The 26,263-nt window shown below is 36.7% G+C and overlaps 1 protein-coding gene across 1 annotated transcript; it reads right to left on the reverse strand.

Moving 5' to 3' along the window:
• Positions 1–1,024: 1,024 nt before the first annotated feature.
• LOC131033889 (uncharacterized) lies at positions 1,025–25,168 on the reverse strand. The gene is made up of 4 exons (XM_057965196.2): positions 24,837–25,168; positions 24,646–24,726; positions 20,074–20,131; positions 1,025–1,343 (listed from the first exon to the last, which is right to left on the reverse strand). The coding sequence occupies exons 1-4, from the start codon at positions 25,028–25,030 to the stop codon at positions 1,293–1,295; spliced, it is 384 nt and encodes a 127-aa protein (XP_057821179.1). The 5' UTR covers positions 25,031–25,168; the 3' UTR covers positions 1,025–1,292.
• Positions 25,169–26,263: the final 1,095 nt, after the last annotated feature.

Genomic DNA, 26,263 nt, shown 5'->3' on the forward strand with positions numbered 1-26,263 from the left:
TTACATATTTGGGTAGAAATGGTAAGGACGCCAAGGGAAGTAGTATACAATATAAATGTAATTTATTAATTTGACAAAATTTAGCATTGTTTGTGAAAACAACAAAATCACTAAGGCAATTTTTCAGTCTGCCCCGGTCAGCTAATTCAGCTACAGAATTTATAAAATCTGAAATGAGGTTGCACTGCACTATGCTTGTCAATATGATGATATGGTTTCTATTCAGGGGTCTTTATTTAAAAAAAGTATCCTTGCTTCTGGGTATATATTTTTATATTTTAGTTTTAAATTTGGAATATAAATTTCTATTCTTGCAGCAATTCGTTAAGATGAACATTTCTTCTGATTGCAGAAAGAACATCCGGTTAGTATCATATGCCTGGATAATTCATCCGTCTTGGCTTAGTGTCAAGTATCGAAGTTTTTCCATTACACAAAATGGCTCCGTATACTAACTTGGCCCCATTTTGTATGAGTGTGAAGCCATTCAACTAGGCAATAATAGCAATTTCTATAACTTGGAATAGAGTTCTGAGCCTAAATCTTTATTTTGCTCAGATAAGAAATCAAACGACTGGATAAAGATTTAGGCTCAGAAGTCTTCCCTTCAATAGAAGGAAGGGAGATGTGTAGACCTCTCATTTATTTAAATAGGTCATTGAACTCGGAGACAGAAATTCACTACATCATTTTATTGTGAAAATTTATAATATTTGCAGCAATATTACAATTCTGATGCTATTGTTTTTCTCCAGGAATTATAAATATAAAGCAATTTTAAGAAAGGCTTGATATCATTTAAGTCACTGGCAATTAAAATAACCTCCATTGTTGTTCAATATAGCATAATATCATTTATAGTACCGGCAAAATTAGGAATGAAGAAACAAATCCAAGAATTCAGCTCTGAATGGAATGAATCAAAGTAAGCCCTAAAACACTCAAACCCTTTTGGATGCTGCTACAAGAAAGACAAAATTTTGAAAAATAAAATATACAACAATAGAAAAAAAAAAAAAAAGCATTTACTCCAAAGTATGAATCAATAATGGTATAAAGAGCAAAAGCAAGCAGTTCTGTCTACAAATTTCACTAAAATATACAGCAAATGTTTGTAGCTCTTGATAGGATGTTATTTGCTGTTAAAGTGATACCAAATCAATTCAACCATTGATACTTCAATTGTTATCCACTATATTGTTCACATTTACCTTTTTTCTCTGAACAGACTCAGTTTCCCTAGTAATGCAACCTCTGAAAACCTGTTTTAAACATTAAGCTCATTCCAAACACTATTTCTTTTCTTCCTCCTCTTCTCTCATTTTTTTCTCCCATCTTCGCTTCTGCATATACAGAAACAAAAAACAAAAAGTTATAGTCCAAAAAGACAAACACCAAATTTCACTCGATTCCATACCAGAGCACTTCTGTTCTCAAAATTATGGTTTCCAATAAAAGCATTAGCTTAAGTAACCAGCTAACAAAAGATGATACCCCACCAATACCATGAACTGAACAAGTATACACCAAATGCACGGTTGATACTTATGACGATGACTAACTTCCTAAACCTACGCAAGACATGCTCTGTCTTCTCTAGCAGCATGACTATCATGTTATATAGCTCCATTTCATCTACTTCAGCATTCTAAATTTCTACCAACTAAAAATTCACAAGAAACTTAGAAAAACAATAGAAGTAGTTAAGATTACCCTCTTTCCACAGAGAATGTGTGGCAAGGTGCCTAGAAAAGACAACTAATAAGATCTCCAGAAATTGTATCAACACTTTGTTAAAACCATAGATTCCCATAATGAACAAACATAGCTAAGTATATTGCAGGAAACACCAACAATGAAATGGAAAAAAATAAAGCTACTTAGTGCAAAGCTTATTAGGTAACATCCATGGTCCAAACCTATGTTGCTGTCAATAGTAAACACAAAAGCTAATCAATAAATATAATTATCATTAAATTTTAAAAACACTCCCGAGCTCACAAGAGAAATGGCATGTAAATATGCAGATACATGTTCATCACAGAATGTTTTCTTGTGATAAATTGAGGATTGAACAGCACGCTAGTGCTAATTACATTTCATAAATGCTAAATCTTAAAATAAATGTTTGTTGTGGCATTTAGGTGGGTTGATAAAAATCCCCATCTTTCAAGATGGCAATAAAAATAAATTAAACCATTGAACCCATTCGTTTTCAGATGGCAAGCAGATGATATTTTCACCAAAATTTAGTTCTCATGGCAAAGAGCTTAAAACAGAAAACAGTGGAACTGGGTACACTAATCTACAAACACTTACAGCTGAAAATATCAACAGTGAAAACATGCAGATTTGAACTCTCATACTGCATCTATCTTCTATTGACACTGGAATAAAATACACTGCACTAGAGATAAAGCTTAATAAACAGATTCTATTATATGCATCATGATTAAAATTAAAATAGGTATGCTTTAAATAGACAAGTGCACTGTAAAACTAACTAAGAGAAATCAGATGGATGTCATGTAAAGCTCAAATAAAGCTTGCAACTCATTCAGTGAAACTCAATTTTACTCCACAATTAACTGGTCTAACTGATCAATCAACCTTGTCTAACAACTAAGAACTCCTAATCAGAGCAGTAGAGACTAAGTTATATCCACAAATCACTCATCTTAAATAATTAATCAGTTGCTATCTCAAGAAAGACTCCAACATGGCTGGGATTTATTCTCCTATATAGCTGCATCCTCTCCATGCTGATCTCTCTGCTGCATACCGGTCTGGATCTGTTGTCATTGTTGTAACATCACTATGAAAATATTAGCCGAGCAACTCAAGGTAAAAACTCTTAAACAGTCCCTCTTCACAAGGAAAGTGTTGTCCACCAATTGAAGTCTCTCTCAACATCTCAAACTTCCCCTTAGGCAAGAGTTTCATCAAAATATCTGCAACACATAAATCTAGTGAACATACTCAAGTACCATTGCTCCCTTCAAGACTTTCTCCCTGGGGAAACAGTTTTGAATGTCTGTATGCTTAGAGAAATCATGAATCATTAGATTCCCAAGAGCCTGACGCAACTCTGAGTATTAAAGTACACAGTTTTCAGCTCCTACAAATGATTAATTACTTTTGCTATCAACTTGCAAAATCAAATTGCCTCATAACTAGATACAAGGCTACTGTGTACTTTGCCTCAGCTGAATGCCACTACTGCCTGCTTCCTGTTAAACCAGGATATCATACTTAACCCCAAGCTGAAAAAAAAAAATTCTCTTCCTAGCACTAGCATCACCAGCCCAATCTGATTCCATAAAGCCACACAAGATCAACTCTCAAATTCCTAAATACCTCAACCCATAATGAGGGGCACATGCTTTGTCACGGTCTAGAGAATTTGCCTCAACTCAACCATGAACTAGCTCAATGTATTCACTACAAAGACCCTATTTGGAATTTTTGTCAAGTATTCATCAAATACATGAGAGAACCTAATAACTCACCATACACGAAAGATCCCCCAAATCATAATTTAAATGCATAGTTGTAATGTCCCCTTTTGGGATCACCTTATACTTTGCCCTAAATTCACAAATCCAGAATGCAACAAGGGCAAAACATAGTTAGAGATACAATCTTCACTCAAGAATAAGATAAAATAAGCCTGTTTGGAAACATGCAACCAGATTAGCCAACAATGTAGATGTAACTCGTGAAATACATCCAATTCTAGGGTTAGTTAATATATATATATATATCTCAATGATTACATGGAAGCTCAACCATAATGAGGGTTGTGTTATGAGGTGCCCCAAGTATCCTCTACCCTACACCCAACAGCAGGACCTTATCCTCTGTAGCCTCATGTGCTGAACCTTAACCAATGATCCTTACCATCATCATGAGGTGGTATACCCAATGAAGGCTTTACACCATTCCCCTCCATCATGTCAACCTCTCACCTCTTATGATTGATTCACTTCACCAATTGTTCAATGTGGAGATAGTAGGGAAGCTACAGCCCACCAGAAACCCTCGAATTGCTTCAGGCTGAGTTTTGATGTCTTCAATTGCTAGAATCACCACTCCAATCAGAAGCGATAGGTATATTGTTAAAATAATTTAATATCTTCTATAATGGTCATCTTTTATTTTAGTAGTCATCTTAGTTGTCGACTTATTTAGCTATTTAGCTTTTTAGTTGACTTATTTAGCTATTTAGTTTTTTAGTCGACTTATTTAGCTTTTTAAGTCAGCTTTTTATTATTTAGCCTTTTAAGCTATATTTAGGTTTTTAAGCTTTTTAGCTTATTTGATTTCACTTTAACGCCTAGTTCTATTTATAGAACATCGTCTTGTAACCTCTATATATACGTGTGTATATCGTTCAATGTAATCATCAGATTATTGAATCATTCATTCAATTTATTTTTCATGGTATCAGACCATGGAAATTAAGATTTTCAAAAGTTTTTGTTATTAAAAAAATTTCTAAGTTTTTATTGAAGAGATTTTTTTTTTAAAAAGCCTAGGTTCTTTTTCTCTACTTGGGCCGAATTTTTTTGCAGGTTGAAAATTTTTCAAAAGTTTCGTGGATTTTTTGCTGCAAATCGTGTCACATGTTTTTGCTCGATCTGGTTCATTCATGGCCGCCTTGGGTTTCTGCAATTTTCAACTAGGGTTTTGACCCTTCAGTTCAAGTCGAAATTTTATTCTGGTTGCAGATTCTTGGTGGGTTTTTTGAGACCTCAACTGGGTCGTCGTTATAATTTTATGGGTGCATCGTTTTATGTGCCTCGAATTTTGTGCCAATGAATTTTTGCCTTGGAATTTAAAAACAGTTCGCGATTTCTGCTAATTCTGTGGGCGTCGGGAATTTTGGTGTCTTCGAGGTGATGTTTATGCTATACATCCGACTTAGGGTTTCTGCCCCTAAATTTTTTTGGAAAAAAAATCATCTATATTTTTCTGTATTTTTTTACAAAAAAAAATCAGAGGTATTTTTTTATTTTCTGCAAATTATTATTTTCAAGAAAAATTTCAGGTTTTAAGTCTGCAGAAAATTTTAATTTCTGGGTTTCTTCCAAACCTCAAAATTCCCGCCTTGGAATTCGTGTCAGAATTCTCCTCCAGGGTTTTAGTTTTTTCAGCAACTGCTATTTTGATTTTTTTTAAATCAGATTCTTCTGTCTCTTGCTTTCACTCGGTTGGCCTCGTTCAACCTCGATTTCTGTGATGGAATCTTTGACCAACATCAGTTGGAACACAGTCAGAAGTTCAGTGGCCTCAACTACAACACCTAGAAACAGCACATGTTATCAATATTTGAATATTGTTGCCTTGATCAGATTGTTCTTGGCAAGGTTCTTTGTCCTACAACAGCAGGTGAAGATCAAGACAAACATGATACGAAGAATCAAGAGGCTGTCATGCTTATCAAACTCTCAGTCACAGATGATCAACTCCCTCAGGTGCCGACAATAGCCGAACTTTCTTTCTGAAGAATATGTTGTTTTCTATCATGGTGGATGAGAAGTCTTCTATCCAAGCACATCTCGCGAAGATCAAGGAGATCCGTGACCAATTGGAAGCTATAGGCCGAACCATGGTGGAAGAGGATATGGTAGTGATCACGCTGAAAAGCCTTCCCAAATCGTACGATCATTTCATTGATACTCTCAATATCTCATCTACTAGTGTTGATCTGAAGTTTCCTAATCTCTGCAACAAGCTTCTACAGCAGGATCGATGGAAGCAGCAGTTTGGAAGCAATGCTAGTTCGTCCAATGAACAAGCCTTCACAGCTACAGTTTTGGATAAGAACAAGGGTAAAGGTCAGTTCTTCCAGCAAAAGGGGCAAGGTCAATATTCGCAGTCTTAAAAGAAGAAAAGTGTGCAATGTAACTATTGTCACCAGTTTGGCCATGTGAAGAAAGATTGCAGGAAATTGTTGGCATCTGTACAATCTAGGCTGGGAGGATCTCAGGAATAGGAGCAGGCTCATGTTGCAAAGCATTCTGGAGAGGACGAGTCAACCTTCTATGCTTTGTGATAAGCAAATTTCCTGTTTGGTTGGTTTTCACATTTTTTTTCCTCAAAAATTGTTCGCAGGGTTTAGAATTTTTTTCCTTAAAAATTATTATCCGTCATCCACAAAGCATGCGTGGGATTTCTAGGTTTTCACAATTTTTTCTTCAAAAATTGTTTGCTGGTTTTTACGATTTTTTCCTCAAAAATCATTTGTAATACGCAAAGTTCGCGTGGGATTTTGGATTGGCGAAGTTCTCTAGTTTTGATCGATTTTTCTCCTCAAAAATTGTACTTTGTTGCAGTCAATTTTGGGTCGCACTGTCAGGGCAAACATCTGCAACTGTGGTATCTTGCAGTCTGTTTAGGAGTTGCTGGAGCAAACAGTGCTCAATACTCTTCTGCAAAAAGGGTTTACTAATTTTTTCCTCAAAATCATGGTTTCAGGTTTCAGTAATTCGTGTGTGCTAGATCTCTAATTCGCGCATGAAGGCTACATTAGATTGGATGGCTTTTGGTACTCTTGGTCATTTACATTCTGCAGGTCCTGGGAGGGTCTCTGTAGCAGCAGAGTGTTCTTTGCATTTGTGATCAAAACACCTGCAGTGTCTTCTGTAGGGTATTGAGTATGATGACCATTAGGGAGGGTGTTAAAATAATATTAATATCTTCTATAATGGTCATCTTCTATATTTAGCAGTCATCTTAGTTGTCGACTTATTTAGCTATTTAGCTTTTTAGTCGACTTATTAGCTTGTTAAGTTAGCTTTTTATTATTTAGCCTTTTAAGCTATATTTAGGTATTTTAGCTTTTTAGCTTATTTGATTTCACTTTAATGACTAGTTCTATTTATAGAACATCGTCTTGTAACCTCTATATATACGTGTGTATATCATTCAATGTAATTATCCGATTATTGAATCATTCATTCAATTTGTTTTTCATATATGAGGCCTCTACAGTGTTGGAGATGGATAGTTAAAGAATTTTGGAGTTTCGTCCAGAAGAAAAGCTTCACGGGGTTTGCGTCTTGAGAAGAATGCCTTGGAGTCGAATTGCAAAGCAAAATCAATAATAACATTCATCCAATATTATGCCCAGCCAAGCACTTGATATAATTCTTTGGAGTCTTCAATTCATGTGTAAGTTCGACTTAGGCACAATAATAATTGCCTAACTTTATTTAATTTATCACCTTGTTGAATTCGCCTAGGGAAGGTTGATGACTTCACTTAAGTTGGCCCCTTTTAATGATATAATATAAATGAATATTACTTAAGCTTTTTGCTCCATTTATTACTTAATCCCCTTTATTTATTTTATGCTTTAGCCTATGGGGTAAAAATAGACTAGCATTATTATTTATTTTCATTTATTACCAAGCTAGGCAAGGAGGGACATCACAACAAATTCATGCTATTTCTGTTTATGGTTTATTTCTGCTTATGTCTGCTCTTACAACTCAAAATGATATTGCAATGGATGGATCCCCAAATGAGTCTCAACATACCTCTCTTTATACCTTCCACGAGGCACCTCTTCATCAAACAACACAACTTATCAAATCAGGTCGGCTAGCACACATTGTATTTAATTTGCATTTAAATACGTCACCAAGGGTCACAACCAGGTCAGCGAGCAATATGAACAAATGTTTATTATATTTTTTTTTACAACCTCAAGATAGGGCACCCATCTATAGGGGGTAGACCCTCTTGTACATTTTATTTATTTTCCCTTAATAATCAATCAGCCCTAACCCTAGTCGGCCCCACTAATTGAAATATTATTTAATGCCCTTAAATGAGGGTTGCGATTTAAGGCAGTGATTTTCTCCTAACATGGTGGGGCATAACAATAGTCAACTCTAGATTCAAAACCATGGGAGTACAAAGAAGTTTACAGTCCATCATTTAAAATCTCTTTAGAATCTCCACCATGTGCTTCCCTTGACCAAGGAAGACCTCACTTCAACCCTACTACCTCAAGATCCAGAAAATAAAGCATAAGGCTACTATCCTTTGTATCAAACATGGAGACCAATTCCCTATTGCATAATGCTATATGCTTCTCCTTGCCACTTGTAAGAAACTCATTGAAATACAAGAGCAAAACTAATAGATCATATTTATCAAACAAATAATAAATGTTAGGATCTGCAGTAATTTTGGTGAATCCCAAAATTCAATAAGCACTCATCAATCTGCGAATAGGAACACGTATTACTTACTTCAGCTTGTACAATACATTCTTCAACCTATATACATTTGTTTCACACTCATACAGCTCAACTCCCTAAGCTGGTTGATATACACTTCTTCTTTTATCTTGTCATTCAAAAAAGTTGGCCTTGTATCCATCTTATATAAAAAGCTACTCAAAATACGATACAAGAGATATAATTACCTTGATACAAGTATATCTTGCAAGTATAGCAAAGGTCTCATCATAGTCAACTTCCTCTCTTTGGGAGAGCCCTCATGTAATGAATATGGCCTTGTACTTCTCTATCCTCCAATTTGGTAGCATGCTTCACCTTGTACGACCACCTAGAATCAATCAATGATTTTGCTTTTGGTCTTGGCACAATTTCCCAAACATCATGCTACAAAATGGAGTGATTGATGCAGAGATTCTTGGAGTTGCTCTAAATACCTAGTTGTCTTCCTTGCTCTCTCTAACCCACTAGCTCCTCAAGCCCATCCAATGGTACTTGGTAAGGGTTCTACTAGTTAGACCTCCAAGGCCTAATCCACTCTGGCTTGCCTCCAAGGTATAGCCACTGATCTTTAACAATCAAACTTCCTATTGAGGATTCCACCTCAATTTCTAACACCACTCCCAAGGGCTCCAACAACCTGCTCCATAGTTTTATCTATGCCAAAATGACCTCTCCTAGACCTCCTTGATGCTTTTCTTGAATAATGTTTTGTCTCATAGAACATTGGGGAATGCAAAGAAGGTGTCCTTTGAACAGCAAACCTTCTGGTATCATATACTCTGAATAAGAGACATGTGAGGTGTAAGAAAAATCAGTACAAACAGCATATATCTCTGCAAAGTCTTTATCATCCTTGTAGAGGTCTTTTAACTCATTCAATCCCACACTTTGCAATTGTATCTCCTGCATAGTCATGACTCTCCTACTTAATGCATCAGCTACCTTGTTTGCAGTGCCCTTTTTGTGCTTGATAGTGAAGGTGTAGGATTGTAAGTATTCAACCCACTTTAGGTGTCTTTGGTTCAACTTCTCTTGCCCATTAAGGAAACTAAGGGCATGGTTGCCAGTATAAACTACAAACTCTTTGGGCAGCAAGTAATGACGCCACTTCTTCAATGCTTGCACCATGGCATGCAATTCCAAATCATATGTGGAGTATCTTTGTTTGGCTTCATTCAATTTTTCTGAGAAGAATGCTATAGGATGACCTTCTTGGCTCAAAATAGCCCCTATTGCCCTTTGGCCAGCATCACACTCCACTGTAAACAACTAACTGAAATCAGGCAATCTAAGGGTTGGCAACTCTGCTATCTTAGCTTTCAACAATTCAAATCCCTTATTGGCTTCCTCTGTCCACTTAAATTGACATTTAATCCCTCCTTTAATGGTGTTGAGTATAGGAGCACAAACATGGCTAAAGTTTCTCACAAACTTCCTATAAAAAGATGCCATTCCATGAAAACTTCTAACATCACTTATGCTCCTAGGTGTAGGCCAATTAAATATTGCTTCTACTTTACTTGGATCCATCTTTAAACAACCTTGTGAAATGACAAAATCAAGGTAAACCAACTCTGTTTTCAAAAACTCACATTTTTCAAGGTTGTTTTTGAGTAGAGCCTCCTTCAACTTCTTCAAGACCATCTCCACATGCTTAAGGTGTTCCTCCTTGGACCTGCTGAAGACCAAAATGTCATCAAGATACAAAATAACAAATTTGCTAATAAACTCAACTAAGACTTCATTCATGAGCCTTTGAAAGGTACTAGGTGCATTGGTGAGGCCAAAAGGCATCACCAACCACTCATATAGGCCTGCATTGGTTCTAAATGATGTCTTCCATTCATCACCAGGTCTGATTCTTATCTGATGATAACCAGATTTCAAGTCCACCTTTGTGAAGTAGCATGCTCCACCTAGATTGTCCGATAGGTCCTCTATCCTTGGCATTGGAAACCGGTATCTTATGGTAATCTTATTAATTGCTCTTGAGTCCGTGCACATCCTCCATTTTCCTCCTTTTTTAGGCACTAGAACAGTGGGTACAGCACAAGAACTCGAGCTCTTTTTAATAAACCCTTTGTCTAAGAGTTCTAGCACTTGTTTGGCGATCCCTTCATTTTGACTAGGTGTCATTTTATAAGCAGCTTTGTTAGGCAGATTTGCCCCTGGTATCAAGTCTATTTGATGATTTACATCCCTCATTGGAGGCAAAGAATTAGGCATATCATCTCCTATAACTTCTGCATATTGCTTTAGTAAACCTTGCACCTCTTGAGGCACTTCACTCATTGGATCTGCCTTAGCTTCATCTTTAGACTTTAACACTGTAGCATAGCCCTGATTACCTTCTTGTTTTAATACTTTAAGGAACTCTTTACCACTCAGCAACATAACACTTGACCCTACTTGTTTTTCCTCCTTTGGATCAGGTAATGGATCCATTTGATACTTCTTACCATTTTTGGTGATGAGATAACTGTTCTTTTCTCCATCATGACAAGCTTTCACATCATATTGCCATGGACGGCCCAAAAGCAAATGACAAGCATCCATAGGCAATATGTCACATAGAAGTTTGTCTTTGTAGTCACCAATTTCAAAGTCCACCCATGCTTGTTCATCAACTAAGACATGTTGACCCCGGTTGAGCCATGACACCTTATAGGGAGTGAGATGAGGTAATCTTTTCAGTTTGAGCTTATCCACCATTTCAACTGAGACAATATTCTTTGTGGAACCAGAATCCACAATCACCTTACAAATTTTACCATGCGACTTACAAGTGGTCCTAAATAGACTTTTCCTCTGTGGTGGCTCTTGAGCTTGGGGTATCTTTAGCATTGTTCTTCTCATCATTAAATTTTCTCTATCTGTCACTAGCCCTTCCTTACTGATTGGAGAGGTCTCACTTTGAGTATCCTCCTCTTGCACTAACTGAGTCCTTTCACCCATGTATGAGCTTGTTGAACTTGAGGCTTTTCTTGGGCACCTGTTCATGGTATATCCAACTTGGTTGCAGTGATAACACCAACTGGTGAAGACTGTATTTCCTCTCCCTGAGCTTCCAAACCTGCCCCTAGAATTGCTTCTCCCTCTAAAGGTTCCTCTATATGTTCCTCTTTGTGAGTCCCCACTTCCTTCTTGGTTTTGATGTTCTTCATTTCTTGGAGCACTCCGCCCTCTGCCAAGGTTCCTCTACCTCTGAAGTTCTTACCACCTCTATGCTTTTGATTTTGCTCACTTCTCCTTTTGATCTTTTCCTCTGCCCTTAATGCCAATTGAAAACACTTATGAACAGTGTCTGGTGTAAGGATGCTTATTTCATCTTGTATGTTTTGCCTAAGGCCATTCATGTATCTGGCCAATTTCTCCACTTCATTCTCATGTTTCCTAGCCCTCAAACTTAGTTTGTGGAATTCCTCAATGTATGCATTGACATCTAGTTCCCTTTGTTTAAAATTTTGCAGTCTCTTGTGGATTTGAACTTCATAATCTCTTGGTAGGAATTGAGCTTTCATCCTTATCTTTGTACGGTCCCATGAAGTTATCTTTTTCTTACCTACTTGTATCCTTTCTTCTTGCGTCATATTCCACCAAACCAATGTTGATCCCCTCAATCTTGGCTTGGCTACATTTACTCTTTTCTCCTCTGCTACCTCCTTATAATCAAAATGATTATTCAATGCTTCTATCCAGTCTAGTAACTCCTCTCCATTGAGATTTCCTCCATAGGTGGGTAATCCATCCAAATTATCTTTGCAGATGGATTTGATTGCATCCAAGAATAATTTTTGGTCTTGAGGCATTGCTACTGTTGGCTGGTCCTCCTCATCTTCCACTTCTTCATCTGTCTCATCTCCCCATTTTGTCTTAACCTTTCCCTTCTCATTCTTAACATCTCGAGTCCCTTTACTTCCTTCCTGATCCTTCAATCCTTCTAGCATCTTTGTCACCATCTATTGGATGGCTTCTGGAGTCATTGCCCTTGGAGACATTGAACTTGCTTTTGATTCCTCAAAGTCTGACATACACCAATGTTTTAAAAAAGAGTGGCTCTAGTACCACTCTGATGCAAAGATTCTTGGAGTTGCTCTAAACACGTAGTTGTCTTCCTTGCTCTCTCTAACCCACTAGCTCCTCAAGCCCATCCAATGGTACTTGGTAAGGGTTCTACTAGTTAGACCTCCAAGGCCTAATCCACTTTGGCTTGCCTCCGAGGTATAGCCACTGATCTTTAACAATCAAACTTCCTATTGAGGATTCCACCTCAATTTCTAACACCACTCCCAAGGGCCCCAACAACCTTTGCAAAGGATCTTACTTCTCCAACTTGTTCTTTGTTCACCTTCAAGCCCATCGCCAAGCTTTCTCAATCTCACTTTGTCTCTACCGGCTCCAAATAGGCATAATTCAATTAGCACTCCTATGGCGGTTTTCAGGACTTAGTTTCAAATCTTCCCACACAAGGCCACAAATAATTTACATATTTGAGTACCCTTTTCAGAGTTACAAACAATATTCCAAAATGGCATCTGGGTTCTCTGTACACATGGGGTATCCAAAACTGTCATATTTTCAAGGGTTTGAGGCCTACCCGGGTGACTTGCAAAGATGGCTTTGGAAAGCTTCACCAATCAAAACCTCTGCAAAAGCCAATCAAGGATTCTTTAAGGTCACTCAAAGGGGTCTCCAACCATGGGTCAACTTTTCTTCTACCAATCCACATGTGCTCTGAAATCGCACATCTTCTGCTGTCCTAGTCTCACCAACTCCTAGCTGTGAGCCTAGGGTATCATTGTAGAATCCCCACAAAGGCCTGAAAAACCAAATCACCTACTTTAAACATATTTACAGACCCTAACCTAGCATTCCACAAGATTACAACTTGTGCCATTAGTGGATGCTCAGGTTAGAACCATTTTTCCTTAAACCCTACCTTACAAGGGTTTTGTACCTAATCAAAGAGAATGGTTCTAATCTCTGTAACCAGACACAACCAAACTTGTATATCTACCTTGTTGGAAAGTAGATTCAACAATCCTTCATCCCCTGCAAGTAAGTTCCTCTGACAAGTCCGTACTGGACCATACAATGCAACAAAAACAAAGGAAAACAGTCAAAACGGTGTCAAAACAAGATTTCTTCTTGCAACCAAAACTTGCTTTTGCATTCCAAAACCTCCAACCCGTACAATGAAGTTGTTTTTGGCTTTAAACAACCTGATTTAGTTGGTTGAACCAACTTTTCACCGCCAATCAACAAAAATGCAACCTTTTGCCAAAATTGCAAATGTTGCTTAGCAACTTTACATCTTTTCATCCCGAGAATGCAACTTTGCACTCAAGTGCATTCCAAGGCTCAAAAAGGCCCTCTATGCATCCTAGGAGACCTAAAGTAATACATGATGACTCTAATTTAGAGTACTGCTCCTGTGAACAACATCAACATTACATCTTCTAGGATATCAGCATCTTGAACACAACAAAAGCTTGGACAACTCAACCATGGCTTCATTGAGTCCTAAATGGTTGGTCCATTTATTACAACTTGAAAGACAACACAAAAGACTTAGAACAAACCAAAAAAATTTGCATGGAGTAGTAGGTGCCCTGCACCAATGATTCTCTTTTGCCATGGGATCTTGCAACACTTGCTCTAAATTTGCCTCCTCAAAACTAAAAAGCTCAACATCAATGGTGTAAAACATCAATGCAACAACTCAAAATTTCATAGGAGTATGATTCACATAAAAAGAGGTTTTTAGTGCTCCTACTTGTTCCTATGCCTCATGTAATGTCTAAGCAAGGTATCCAGGCTTCCTTGTTGTACTTGAAGGTAATGAGGTTTCCATTCTTGCAATAAAACCTAGCTAAACTAGGTTTTGTATTGTTGAACTCTGCAAATCAGCACCTTGGACATCAATGTGTTCGCTCTGCTCAACCTCCATGGGAGGCACCTACGACTTTGAGGACCAAGCATCCTCATCAAACTTCATGTCACAACTCTACTATTTTTCCCTATGAAGAAACATAGACCTTGCAAGCCTTGGAGGACTTATTGTATACCACAAACACCCTTCAAGTTAGAGGGTTAAAACTTCATCCTCTTCTCCTATAGCACATGAATGTACACGTCACTCAGAGACCCAAAAATGAAAACATCAAGTTTCTCTCCTACGGAAAACTCCCTCTAAAGTCTTGTCCTTCTATACCCCATGAGGACGCCTTTTCAAAATGTAAGCAACATCACTGCATGCTTTTGCCCAAAGAACATAGGTACATCTCTGTCATGGACCATGACCTTTGTTATCTCTATGATACACTGGTTCCTTCTCTGTACAGCACCATTCTATTGAAGATTGTAAGGAATAGTCAGCTCCCACTTGATCCTTGCATCCTGCCAAAGGCATCAAAGTCCTTGGAGGTATACTTGACTCCATTGTTAGACCTCAAAACCTTATTCTAGCTACCTGTATAATTCTCCATAAGAATTTTTATCTCTTGGAACTCTCCAAAGACCTCATCTTTGATCTTAAAGATGTAAATCACAGTTTTCTTGGAGCAACCATTAATAAATAAAACATAGTTAATGTTATCAACCAATGAAGGTGCTAAGATAGGTCCACACATATCTAAATGAATTAAATCAAGGAACCCTCTCAATCTATGATCACTACTAGATAAAGTAGTCTTAGCATGCGTGTTTAGTGTGCAACCCTTGCACACTCGTGTCTTCTCTATCTTGAAGTCTGACAATCTTTGTACCATGTCCTTCAAGAGAGATAATCCTCAAAAGTGCAAGTAACCAAGTCTCTTGTGCCAAAGCTTGCATAGTTGGTCATTGACATGCACTAGGGCTTCGTTTTTTATCAAGTTGTACAGTAACATATAAATGCCATTCTCTCATATGCATGTGGCCAAAATGACTAGAATCAATGGTTATGACTTGTTGTTCATCAAACTCAAACATACACCTATTATCCAACATGGATAATACTAGAAGCAAGCTCTAAGTTAACCAATGACCATGTAAGACAGCATGAAGCTCAAAAACAATAATCTTAAAGCATGCAAAAGGAATTAATCTTGTCCCTATAACTACATATGCAGCATCATCAGCAACCTCCACGTCTGTGCCTACCTTTTTGTTCCTATATACCATTAAAAGCCTTCTTATTAAAGGTCATGCGTCTCAATGCCCCACTGTCCACATACCACCCTACACCAAAAATAGTGTTATTGGACAAATACGACACCATGGAGAAGGTTATTCCATTCTCAGATGAAAGCTCATCTATTGCTAAAGTATCTCCACTGCCTACAAATTGTTTCTAATATTGCTTGACCTTCACCTTCTTATTAAGGCATTCAAAAACATAGTGGCCATTCTTGTGGCATTTGAAACACTTGATATGGCTCAAGTATTTCTTCCCTTGTTGAGAGGACATGAATCCTTGCTCCATTACCTCTTTTGACCCTTCCTAGATCGTCCTTTCTTACCACATCTTCTCATCTTCTTGGTTAAGGCTAAGTTTAGCTCTCCTCTAGTCTTGCTAAAACGTTCTCCAATCTTATCTTCTCTCTTAGATGAAATCACTCCAAAGCTCCTCAAAAAGGGGAAGGTGCTCAAGAGCCCAAAGACCCTAAACAAACAAATCCCGAGATAGAGAGAACACATTTATACATATGGACACCAACTCATCATCCATTGTGTTTATAAAGTGATTGGCCATTGTATCTATATCATTCATGCATGTGGCATCAACCTTGTTCTTTAAAATCATTTGACAAAAAAGGTTCACACTTTAAAAAAGAATGATCAAGGCATTGTACATTTTCTTTGTTGTCTTACTCTCTACAATGTGATGGATCAAATGTTCCTTCACAATAATCTCCCCTTTTGCAATTCATTCCAACATTCATGGAAAGCATCAGCTTTTCTTGAAAAAAAGATCCTGATAGTAATAAGTTCCTAGAGCCAAGATGAGTACGATGGTATTTTACGTGTGCAGATCTGACATTTTGAGAGCACTCCACACTTCTTGGAGAAGTTTGTCATCTTGGAAGAGTGTCAGTATTCATATAGACCGATATTCTATACATTTAAAAAATTGATGGTGTGATCAAAATTCGTATTTTGGGCTATTTTAATATTTCTTGTAACTTTGGTGGTTGTGCAAAAAATAATTAAATTATGAAATGGTTAAATATTAAAGTTGTTGAAAAATTAAAATTAAAAGACAACTTATATTTAATTATTTAAAAAAGTGTTTTAAGTGTGAAGATAAAGTGTCAATAGGGTCAAGGTGTTGAGAAGTGGTCATAAGGACACTTGAAATTATTTTATTAAGGAAAAATGCTTCTTTGAAAAAACAATGAAAAAGTAAAAAAACAAAGTTTTGAAAAAGCAACAAAAAACAAAAAATTTATCAAAAAGCAGCAGGATATGGTAAACTGGTTGAAACCCTTTTGTAAACTGGTTTCGAAGATGAAAACCCTCTTAGCTGGATATGGTGATTTCACCCTGAATCGCATTTGTGCTACAAGTTGAGTTGTTTATGTATGTTTGGTGAAATCACTGAATGGAAATATTTAATGCATTCTAAGTTTTGATTGCTAAATGTTAATGGTACAATTTTGTTAAAAATGTTAACATGTTCCAAGAGGATCTTTGAGGTTTTTATGGAATTTGTACCTGCTGTACCTGCTGTGCTAGCAGCATCAATCCCCATTTGAAAAATGCAATTAATCTGATTTCTATTTCAGTCTGATATCAATTTGTTTCATGCGTTAGGGGTTCAGTTTATGCATGATTTTGGGGAGTACGTCAGTTCATAATTGTTGGAGTGTGTGCTGAGAAAAGTTTGTGCTAGTTTTCGAAGTGTTTATATTGCTTATCAAACCTGATTTTCAGCATTTATCAGTCACAAAGGCAGTTTACCACATTGTATCTGAGTTCGGCCAACCTGCATCAACTTGGCCATGTGTATGTCAACATATTTTTCAGCCCATGATTGATGAGCAGCTTGTTATCTATGCTTTTTGAGCATATTGAGTTAACCCTTGTACTTGCAGCAGTTCATACTTCTGATTAGAATAATAAACCAACTTGGTTTCTACAATATACTTCGTTTTATGCTCCATTGTAATGCAATTTCACACCCATCTTGTAAGCCCCGGATGGTAGTAACATCAGAGGAATATATTTGTATGAATTTTATTTTGAAAAACTGAATGGTTTACCACTAGTTCATATGCATATCATGTGGATAGATAGGTCTTGGTTGGTTCACCAGAAGACCCAATGTATTTCATTAGCCCATTTTGGCATTGGACATTCTGGTGTAATCGACCATTTTGGTTTGAACTAGCTTACACATTTTGCCAAATGCTTGCATTAATGCATGTTGTCCGCTGAAGAAGTGTTGATAGAGGTCGCTCGTGCTGCATACGTGCTATGGTCGGCTTGCCACCATTTCATTAAGTTTGCATAGATTGTAGTTAGTAGTGTGGTCGAAGTACCATATGCTCTCACCTTACCCACTCTGAGATCTGGGTGACCAAAAAGTGTGAAGGCATTGCATATGCACTTTATATCCAATAATTTTCAAAAAAAATGTAGGGTGGTTTGTTATATTCACTGAATCTAAGATGATTCATTTCACCTTGGCTGACTGTTTTATGTTCAGCCAACTGAACAAGGTCAGCATGAGTTGTGACCTTCCTCTAAACAAAAAATCCATATATCAACCTCCTACAATAGTATTTGCAATCTATGCCTCCAACTGGCATATTTTCTAGGCTCAAGACGAATCATAACAGCAATTCCTAGAACACATTGAAACCAAACAAATCAAATGGGAACTCCAATCTATAACTTCTCACAAATCATTTCGAACACTAAAGCAAGGGCATTACACCCACTGGAATCCTCCAACAGCTCCCTCTCACAAGTAGCAACCCACTCCATACATGGATCTGCCAGATTTCAGATTTCAGATTTCAGATTATCTACTGAATCTACATGATGCAGATAGAAGGTTATTAGCATCAGACTCAGATACCTAACACAAAATTGTAGAAAACATCCCCTGAAGTATAAGGGCAGCTAAGACTGGCAAGAGAAGCTACACACTGCCCTTTTAGGTTATTCCAGATTTTGGTCTGTTTGCTATCAAAATATTATAGTAAATTTTGCAAAAATATCAGATTTTCATATTTCAGATCAGAGTTCACAGAACTAGAATTTTAGATCTGTAAACAATTTCTAAACTCCGTCCACTTTCAGTTCCAGACTTCTGAAATTACACAGTAGGTATAACATTTTTGCGTTTGATTGACAGGGATTTAATGTCAAACAAAGAAATGAGATCTACCATGCATTTCACCTCGAATCTATTATGATTTTGGTCTATTTGCTGTCACAATATTGTAAATCCTTTTACAAGAATGTCAGATTTCCATTAAAAAGAAGATTTTCATATTTCAGTCTAGAGTTCACAGAACTAAAATTTCAGATCTGGAACCAGTTTCCAACTTCCATCCACTATCAGTTTCAGACTTCTGAAGTTGCACAGTAGGTATAACAATTTTTAGTTTTGATTAACAAGGATTTAATGTCAAACAAAGAACTTGAATCTGTTATGCATTTAGCTTTAAAAAGCCTCAAATTAGTGTATTCAAGTAGGTCATGATAGTGGTAAAGTGAGAAGTTTGAACAATCTTGATGATTATAAACAAGTTCAAATCTCCTAAGCATGCTCTTCTCCAATTTTCCAGCTGGATGATTATGCATGCTACCACAGATAGAGACCTCTCGAACATTGATTTTTTCTGAGGGTATCCTAAGTATGATGGTTTTATGGAGTTGTGTAAGTTCCTATTTGTCTCACTAAAAACAGAATAAAAATCATAGTGCCAGTTCCAACAATTGCCAAAAGGTATCCTAACTTCTGAGTATGTTACTGTGATGCAGTTGTCTAAAGGTTATCATTTTATCTAACCAAGGTCCAAAACAGAAAAAATAAAGTACGAGTGCCAATAATTTAACAATGAACTTAAGGCAAACATCTAGGAGTCACAACATTCAGAAGCGCATTTGAACAGTAAGTGCAGCAGCTCAGACCAAAGCTGGTGAAAAGTTATACAAGAGTGGTATGCAAGACGACCTGCAAAGTAATAATGCTTTTTAGAGACAAATGGCTATACAAAGCAACTACATGTGGCAGAGCTCATAATGTTGCAAACTACAATAAAGTTTGACCCAAAACTTATGCAGTTGAATCCTGATATAAATATCCTAGTTTGGCACACTGCATAAAATATCTTCTACTTGTTGATGAGAATCTTGCCAAGTACTCTCAGGATCTCTATTTAATAATACAAGCAACAAGACAGAGAAAAATATCTCTATAAAAATTAATGCCCTGTTTAAGGAATGTAATAATAAGCCTTTAAGATAGGGTAAGAGCATTAGGGTAACAGTAAGGGCTTGAGTTTGTCTTGTATTTCCCTTTTGTAACTTTGGAAACTTGCTTTTAAAGTTGTATCCCTTGACCTACGGGTAAGATCAATATCTAATTTGAGTTCTATCCACTACTATCAACAGTTTTAACTTATTTTGCTTCAAAAGTGGATGAACATAATGATAAATTAATTGTGAATGATTCTAAATCGGATGAAAATTCAAAGAGGTAATTCAGATGAAAATTCAAAGAGGTCTAGGGTTACATCAGGACAAAGCATCTGGTAAATAAAACTCTGCAAAGAACAAAGTCCCAAAATCATATTGTAATTAAATGCTGCTATAGAGTTACCTTGTAATCCAGCAGCATCTGAGGCATCTGCTTCATGAGCTCAGCTGTGTTTGCTCGTCTGCACCAAAAAAGGCAAATAATCATCTCTAAATTGCAAAAATATGCATACACCTATCATATAAAGTTATAAACCCTCAATTTCAAAGCATACACCCCTTGAGCCCTTAGTATGGTTATAAGAATTCAATATATGAATAGATCAGTAATTTGACCAAACACTTGATTCCATGAGATTCAAGCTGGATGACCTCAAAATTAAAGAATATAAAATATAAATGTAAGTTGTACAAAAAATCAAAAAGAAATAGTAATTGGTCAAAAATCCTTGTCTCCATGAGATAAAAAAGGGTGATGTCTCCAATAAGAACTAAAATTTGGAACTCACAAAAACTAAGGAGAAAAGCAAATGATTTGACAACCCTTGATTATATAAAATTCAAGCCTTTTTGTCCATCAGATTCTACTGGTGACCCATTCAAAGAAGAAATTAAAAATACAGCTAGAAAAAAAAAAAACTCATAATATGATAAAAGCCCTTCAACTCCATGAGATTTAAGCAGGTAACTTCTCAACTAAGAACTAAGAAAGGTCTCCAATCATTACTTCTATGATAAGAATAAGAAAGGTTTCCAATAATAACTTCAACAATAAGAGACTCCATGAAATCCAACAGGTGAAATGTAACAGAATATAATTAAAAAGCTGAAAATACTACAATATAAAAAAAAATCCTCGAGTTCGGATTCGCGTTCAAGTTCGGGTTTCAAAGAACCAGTTTGCTGGTACGGCAAAATTTTGAAATGGGGTTTGGGTTCGTTAGTACAAAAACATGTAATATATATATATATATATAGAGAGAGAGAGAGAGAGAGAGAGAGAGAGAGAGAGAGAGATTGATTTATGCAGCCTATAAGCATGAATTAAGATTAGAACGCAACATAATATCATATAAACAACAAAAATACCATAAACTTGTAATCATAGCATCATGATCATAGTTCATACCATCATAGCATCATATACTTCAAGTTCAACATCAAAATATTAAAATGATAATATCAAGTTCAAGTATCATTTTTACAAAATTCAACTTGCAACAATTGGAACTTTATACTAAGTTTAAATCATCTAATGGATTCTTCTTCTTCTTGCAATAGGAGTCAAGAATAAATGCAATAGCAGTCAAGAAGAGCACTAAGAAGATGAAAGACTAATTGCAAGTCAAGAATAAATGCAATAGCAGTCAAGAGTAACAGTAAAAGTCTTTCACGGAAACAACTAATGCCATGGAAGATGATGAAGAAGAAGAAGAAGAACCAGTCAAGGACTCAAGAAAGTGAGCTCGGGAAACTGAATATTTTTGTTGTTTTTCATAAGCCGAGGATTGTAAATCAGAATGAGCTAACGCATGGGTATTTTGCTGTTGTGATTGAGCATTGCTCTAGTACATTGTATAAGGTTAACAAGTAAGAGGTCAGAATTCAATTGTTTGCTGCTCTGATTTATCTTGCTTCAGACATAAAAAATTTGAATAAATCTATCAATTGTCTGTTGTTGTTCTTAATAATCTTAAGTCTTAAACCTTCATGATAACTTGCAAAACAATCACACAAATTTGCAAGTCTGAACTCTTTGCTATAAATTTTATAATATTTTGCTTAAAAATGTAAATTTGGGCACCCAAGTGTCCAGGTTCGCCCTGGGTTTGCCCTGGACAGACCAGCTTGCCTGGGTACGAACCCTGGCCGAACCCAAAGGCGAACCGAACCAGGACCCGAACCCAAAACGAACCGAACCAGAACCAGGGGCCCAGGGCAGCGAACCAGACATCCAAGAATATTTCCAAAGCCTGTCACAGAGTTAACTGAAATTTCCTGCACTGTGTTTTGGAGAAATTCAGGTTTTGCTCAAGTTGGAGAGCTTGAGCAAAGAGCTGTTACTCTTCTACTAGTTTTCAGTAATGGTCAATGGCTTGGTGGAAGGCTTCTTTCAGGCCTCCCGGGGTCTAAGGTAAGGAGATCCTCCATACCCCATCTTTTCATTAACATGGTGGAATTGCTGGGCAGGTACATTGGGGCTCTCAAGTCTACAGGATCCCTAAAATGGCTTCAGGCTTCATCCACAGGAAAAGACTTTACTCAGCAGCAATTTGTTAATATGATATTATGCTATTAGTTGCACCTTCTATTAAAAAATGTAGAGTTGGCAAACATCTTCTGGAGGCGTATGAACAGGCCTCAGGACAGAAAGTATATAGGGATAAATTTAAAGACTTTTCCCTCAATATCAACAGTAGGGAATAAGTTATTTTCTGTAGATACCTGTCATTCAGGAAAGGAAGTCTCTCAGATACCTAGCTTGGTTTTCCATTGTTCTGTGGGAGGAATAAAAAACAACATTGATCACCAATCTTGGAGAGATTCAACCAGATTTTGGCAGAATAGGAAGGCAAATGGCTCTCGTATGCTGGTAGAGTGGTGCTTTTAAGAATTCTTTTTCAAGCTATTCCCATCTAGAAGCTCTGCTAGCCCCTAGAAGTAGCATTTCTAATATTACTAATTCTATGCAGAATTTTCTATGATGCCATTTCTAACATTACTAATTCTATGCAGAATTTCTATGGTGTCATTTCTAACATTACTAATTCCATGCAGAATTTTCTACGGTGGGGTACAGGAGATCATTTTAAATATAATCTAGTCTCATGCGAGATTTGTAAGGCAAGAAAAAAAGTGGCCTTGGCCGTGAACACTTATCTCTTCAACTAAGCTCTTCTGATTAACTTGATATGGACATTCATCTCAAATAAAGATGCTCATTGGATCAATGCTCTGAGGACAAGCTCTGGTGACTGCCTGTCGTCCTTTCTCATGAGGGAGGATCTTCCTCAAGACTTGGCTATCTCAGAGAGGGTAAAGAATGTCAATAATCTTATATATTGGTTCATTTTTTCTCTCATTCGAAACAACAGAAACTCAAGATTCTTATATATTGGTTCGTTTTTTCTCTCATTCAAAACAACAGAGAGACCTCCTATTGGGATAATATATGGATCTCTGGCAAACCTCTAAGAGAGGATCTGGATCTTCAACCCTTAATGCCTATCCTCAAAGGATTGGAGGGCCTCAAAGTTAGTGACTGTTGGGAGGAGGGAGTAAAAGCAAGTGGTCCTCTCAAATCAAAGATCTATTCATCAATTTTCAAGTGTTCCAGAGGACTCCAACAGGCCGCTCAACACTTTTCTTTGAGGCTTCATGCCTTTTAGGAGCAGGGAAGAGGATCTCTTACGATGGGATCTAAAAGGGACATGGCTCTATTATTTTAACTTGTTAAGGAAGGGTATAATAAGCTTCACCTTATTACTAGTCCCTCTACCTTTAACTGGAATAAGATATGGAAATCCAAAGCTTGGCCCAAAGTAAACTTTTTCCCACGGCTCACCTGTCACTCTTGGATGCTTACGGGGATCAGCTTCAATGAAAAGGTTTTTTGGTCCTAGTCAATGCTCTATTTGTTTAAGTCATAACAAATTCAGCTCACCTTGTTCTCCATTATGACTGCATGAAAGGCAATTGGAATACATTTCTCAACAGTTTTAATCTAAAGTGGGTATTCTTACTTTATTTCAACGATTCTCTAGAAACGTAGAGATGTCTGGTAGATCTTATTATCTTGCTGGAATTATGGAATGTGGTTCCAGTTTTTATCGTCTGGAAAGTGTGGTTGAAACAAAATAACAGAATTTTCAATAGAAAAGAAAGGCCCATGGCAAATATGGAAGGAGGTCAAGAAGGCTTGCTCCCGAAGCATTATCTCACTTAATCTTACCAAATCTAAAGAAAGTAATCCTTCAGAGATTGTTATATTAAGGAACTAGCTCGAAATTGGACAGTTTTTTTTATCTATCCCTTCCCAAGCAGAGAAAAAGAGAACAATAGTACCAACAAAGTGGGTTAGGATAAATTTTGATTGGACAAACAAAAATAATCCTGAAATTTCTAGGGCTGAAGCTATTATCAGGAGTCATGAAGGCACAATGGTTGCTCTTGGTACTCATTTTACAGATCTTAACATGAACAATGTTGTTGAAGCTAAGGATCTCATCTTGGGTCTTGGGGTTGGAATTCAAAAAAATTAAATATTGAGGAAGATTTTAATTTGATTGTCAATGGATTGCAAAATGGAAAAAAATCCATCACTGGAAGACTCAGGACTGTATTAGAGGAAGATAAAGTGCTCATCAGACAATTCGAAGGTGTCCACATAAAGCATGTTCTCCGGGAAGCAACAAAGTAGCAACTCTGCTAGCCAACCTGAGTCTTCAAAAAAGTAAATATAAAAAGGTTAAAGTAGCTCAAATAAAAAGCTAAAATTAAAATTCTAAAAATCAATAAATTGGAATTTCTCGAAGGCACTTCCTCCATGATATTTGGACAGGCTTATATAAAAGTGTCTGTGGGTGTGAAAAAAACCTAAAATCTAAAAAACCCAAGACTCCATGAGATTCGAACCGGTGACTTCTCAAGCAATATATAACAAGAAAAAGGTTTCATTTTTATTTTTCCAACTTACTTTTCTGCAGAGATTCTATCGCATTTGTGACCCTTCATTACATTTCTCATTTCCTTTCGGGGTGGATCGTAAGGCCAATCCCTACGCAAAAAATAAAAATAAATAAAGACAATATAGAGACATAACAGAAAGGATTAGAGGTACATTATACTGATGGACGTATATACAGTGAGTATGTGTTAGGGGCGTACTCTCCAGCCAAAAGGACCTGCTTCCGTAACTTAGCGCGGTGGCGAGCGCTAATGGCGAGGGGCTTCCATCGGCCGTCTTGCATATATCCCCATACTCCCTTCGATAGCTCGCCTTTGTATTTCTCCAGCTTCTCCCTCCATCCCATTACTTGTACAGCCTTCGCCCCTACTTTTTTCGCAGCCTTGGACGCCATTTGTCACCTTCGCGGCTTCTGGTTTCTTATTTACATGATTTCTAATGACTCTGGATGGACGATGGTTTTTTCCTTCCCTCTACTGCAAGTTTGAGGTTGCCTCTCCCAAAATTTTGACGGGAAATAGTTCTCGATTCCCCTAATATTTTAAAATAAATAAATAATTTCCTTCATTTTTGTTGCTGATTTTTCATTGTTGTATTGAAAGAATGGTAGGGGAAGAGTATCAATAGATAATATAATTGTAATGACCGTCACTTTAATATCATGTTGACCCCCAAAACAAAAATTGTCAGTGCATAAATATAAAAATATCAGTAAATATTTATTTTAACACTAATACATGTTCACAAATGAATTAGTAGTTGAAAACAAAAAAGTTAAAAAAATAAACAATTATTGATACATTTCCGATTTTAATACAAAACAACTTGTACAAATAATAAACATTTTTTAATTTTTTAAAAACTTAATGTTTACATTTGCCACTTTATGCAAGTGACGAAAAAGTACAAATGTACTCCAATTACAATTACATATGCACAACTATTGGTGCATTACATGACATAAAAAAATCAATTTTAGACTTCTTAGACACTCAAGTGTACATTCTTCCAAAAATCACTTCACAGCTTCATGCATTAAATGGATCTGCATTTGATACCTGCATTTACAACAACTGGTGTAGGACTCCCCAATATCCAAGAATTTGCATAAAATCAAATTAAAAAAACCAAGCTTCATTCAAAGCATAGAAGAAAATTGAACAATTCAAAGCAATGGAGGACTACATATTTAATACGACATTACCGACTGTTTCCCACAAAAATTCAAATTTGAAAATAACTAGCTACCACAATCGAATGCATTGCACATTCGAATTATATTATAAGACAGAATTTTTTGTGTCGCTTTCACTACAATCCAATTCATTGCATATTTTTGAGCTCTGCAAATACCCTCTACACATTCCTTATTCAAGGGCGCACATTCAAGTTGGTACACACTGAATAACTAAATTCCCTCTGCAATCAACGTTAAATTCTATAAATCTTTCAATTGAAATTATATTGTTTTCAATAAACCAGTATTTCTTTCAATATAGTCATTGTAAATAATATTCACAGCGATATTGGATGTCCAATGATGGTTTACCTCCTTCATAGCTACATTATGCTTTGTCTATTGATGATTTCTTTGTATGTGGTTTACAGTTTCATTTCAATGCTCTCT

Source organism: Cryptomeria japonica, chromosome 5, assembly GCF_030272615.1.
Source record: "Cryptomeria japonica chromosome 5, Sugi_1.0, whole genome shotgun sequence".
In the NCBI taxonomy this organism is placed as follows: Eukaryota; Viridiplantae; Streptophyta; class Pinopsida; order Cupressales; family Cupressaceae; genus Cryptomeria; species Cryptomeria japonica.

What these genes read in the sequence shown, in the direction of transcription:
- LOC131033889 (XM_057965196.2), bottom strand. Translation starts at nt 25,030, where the DNA reads ATGGCGTCCAAGGCTGCGAAAAAAGTAGGGGCGAAGGCTGTACAAGTA. An exon ending in CAGGTCCTTTTGGCTGGAGA is followed by an intron (nt 24,727 to 24,836) that starts GTACGCCCCTAA and finishes TTTTTTGCGTAG; the next exon opens with GGATTGGCCTTACGATCCAC. An exon ending in AGATGCTGCTGGATTACAAG is followed by an intron (nt 1,344 to 20,073) that starts GTAACTCTATAG and finishes CTGTATATGCAG; the next exon opens with AAGCGAAGATGGGAGAAAAA.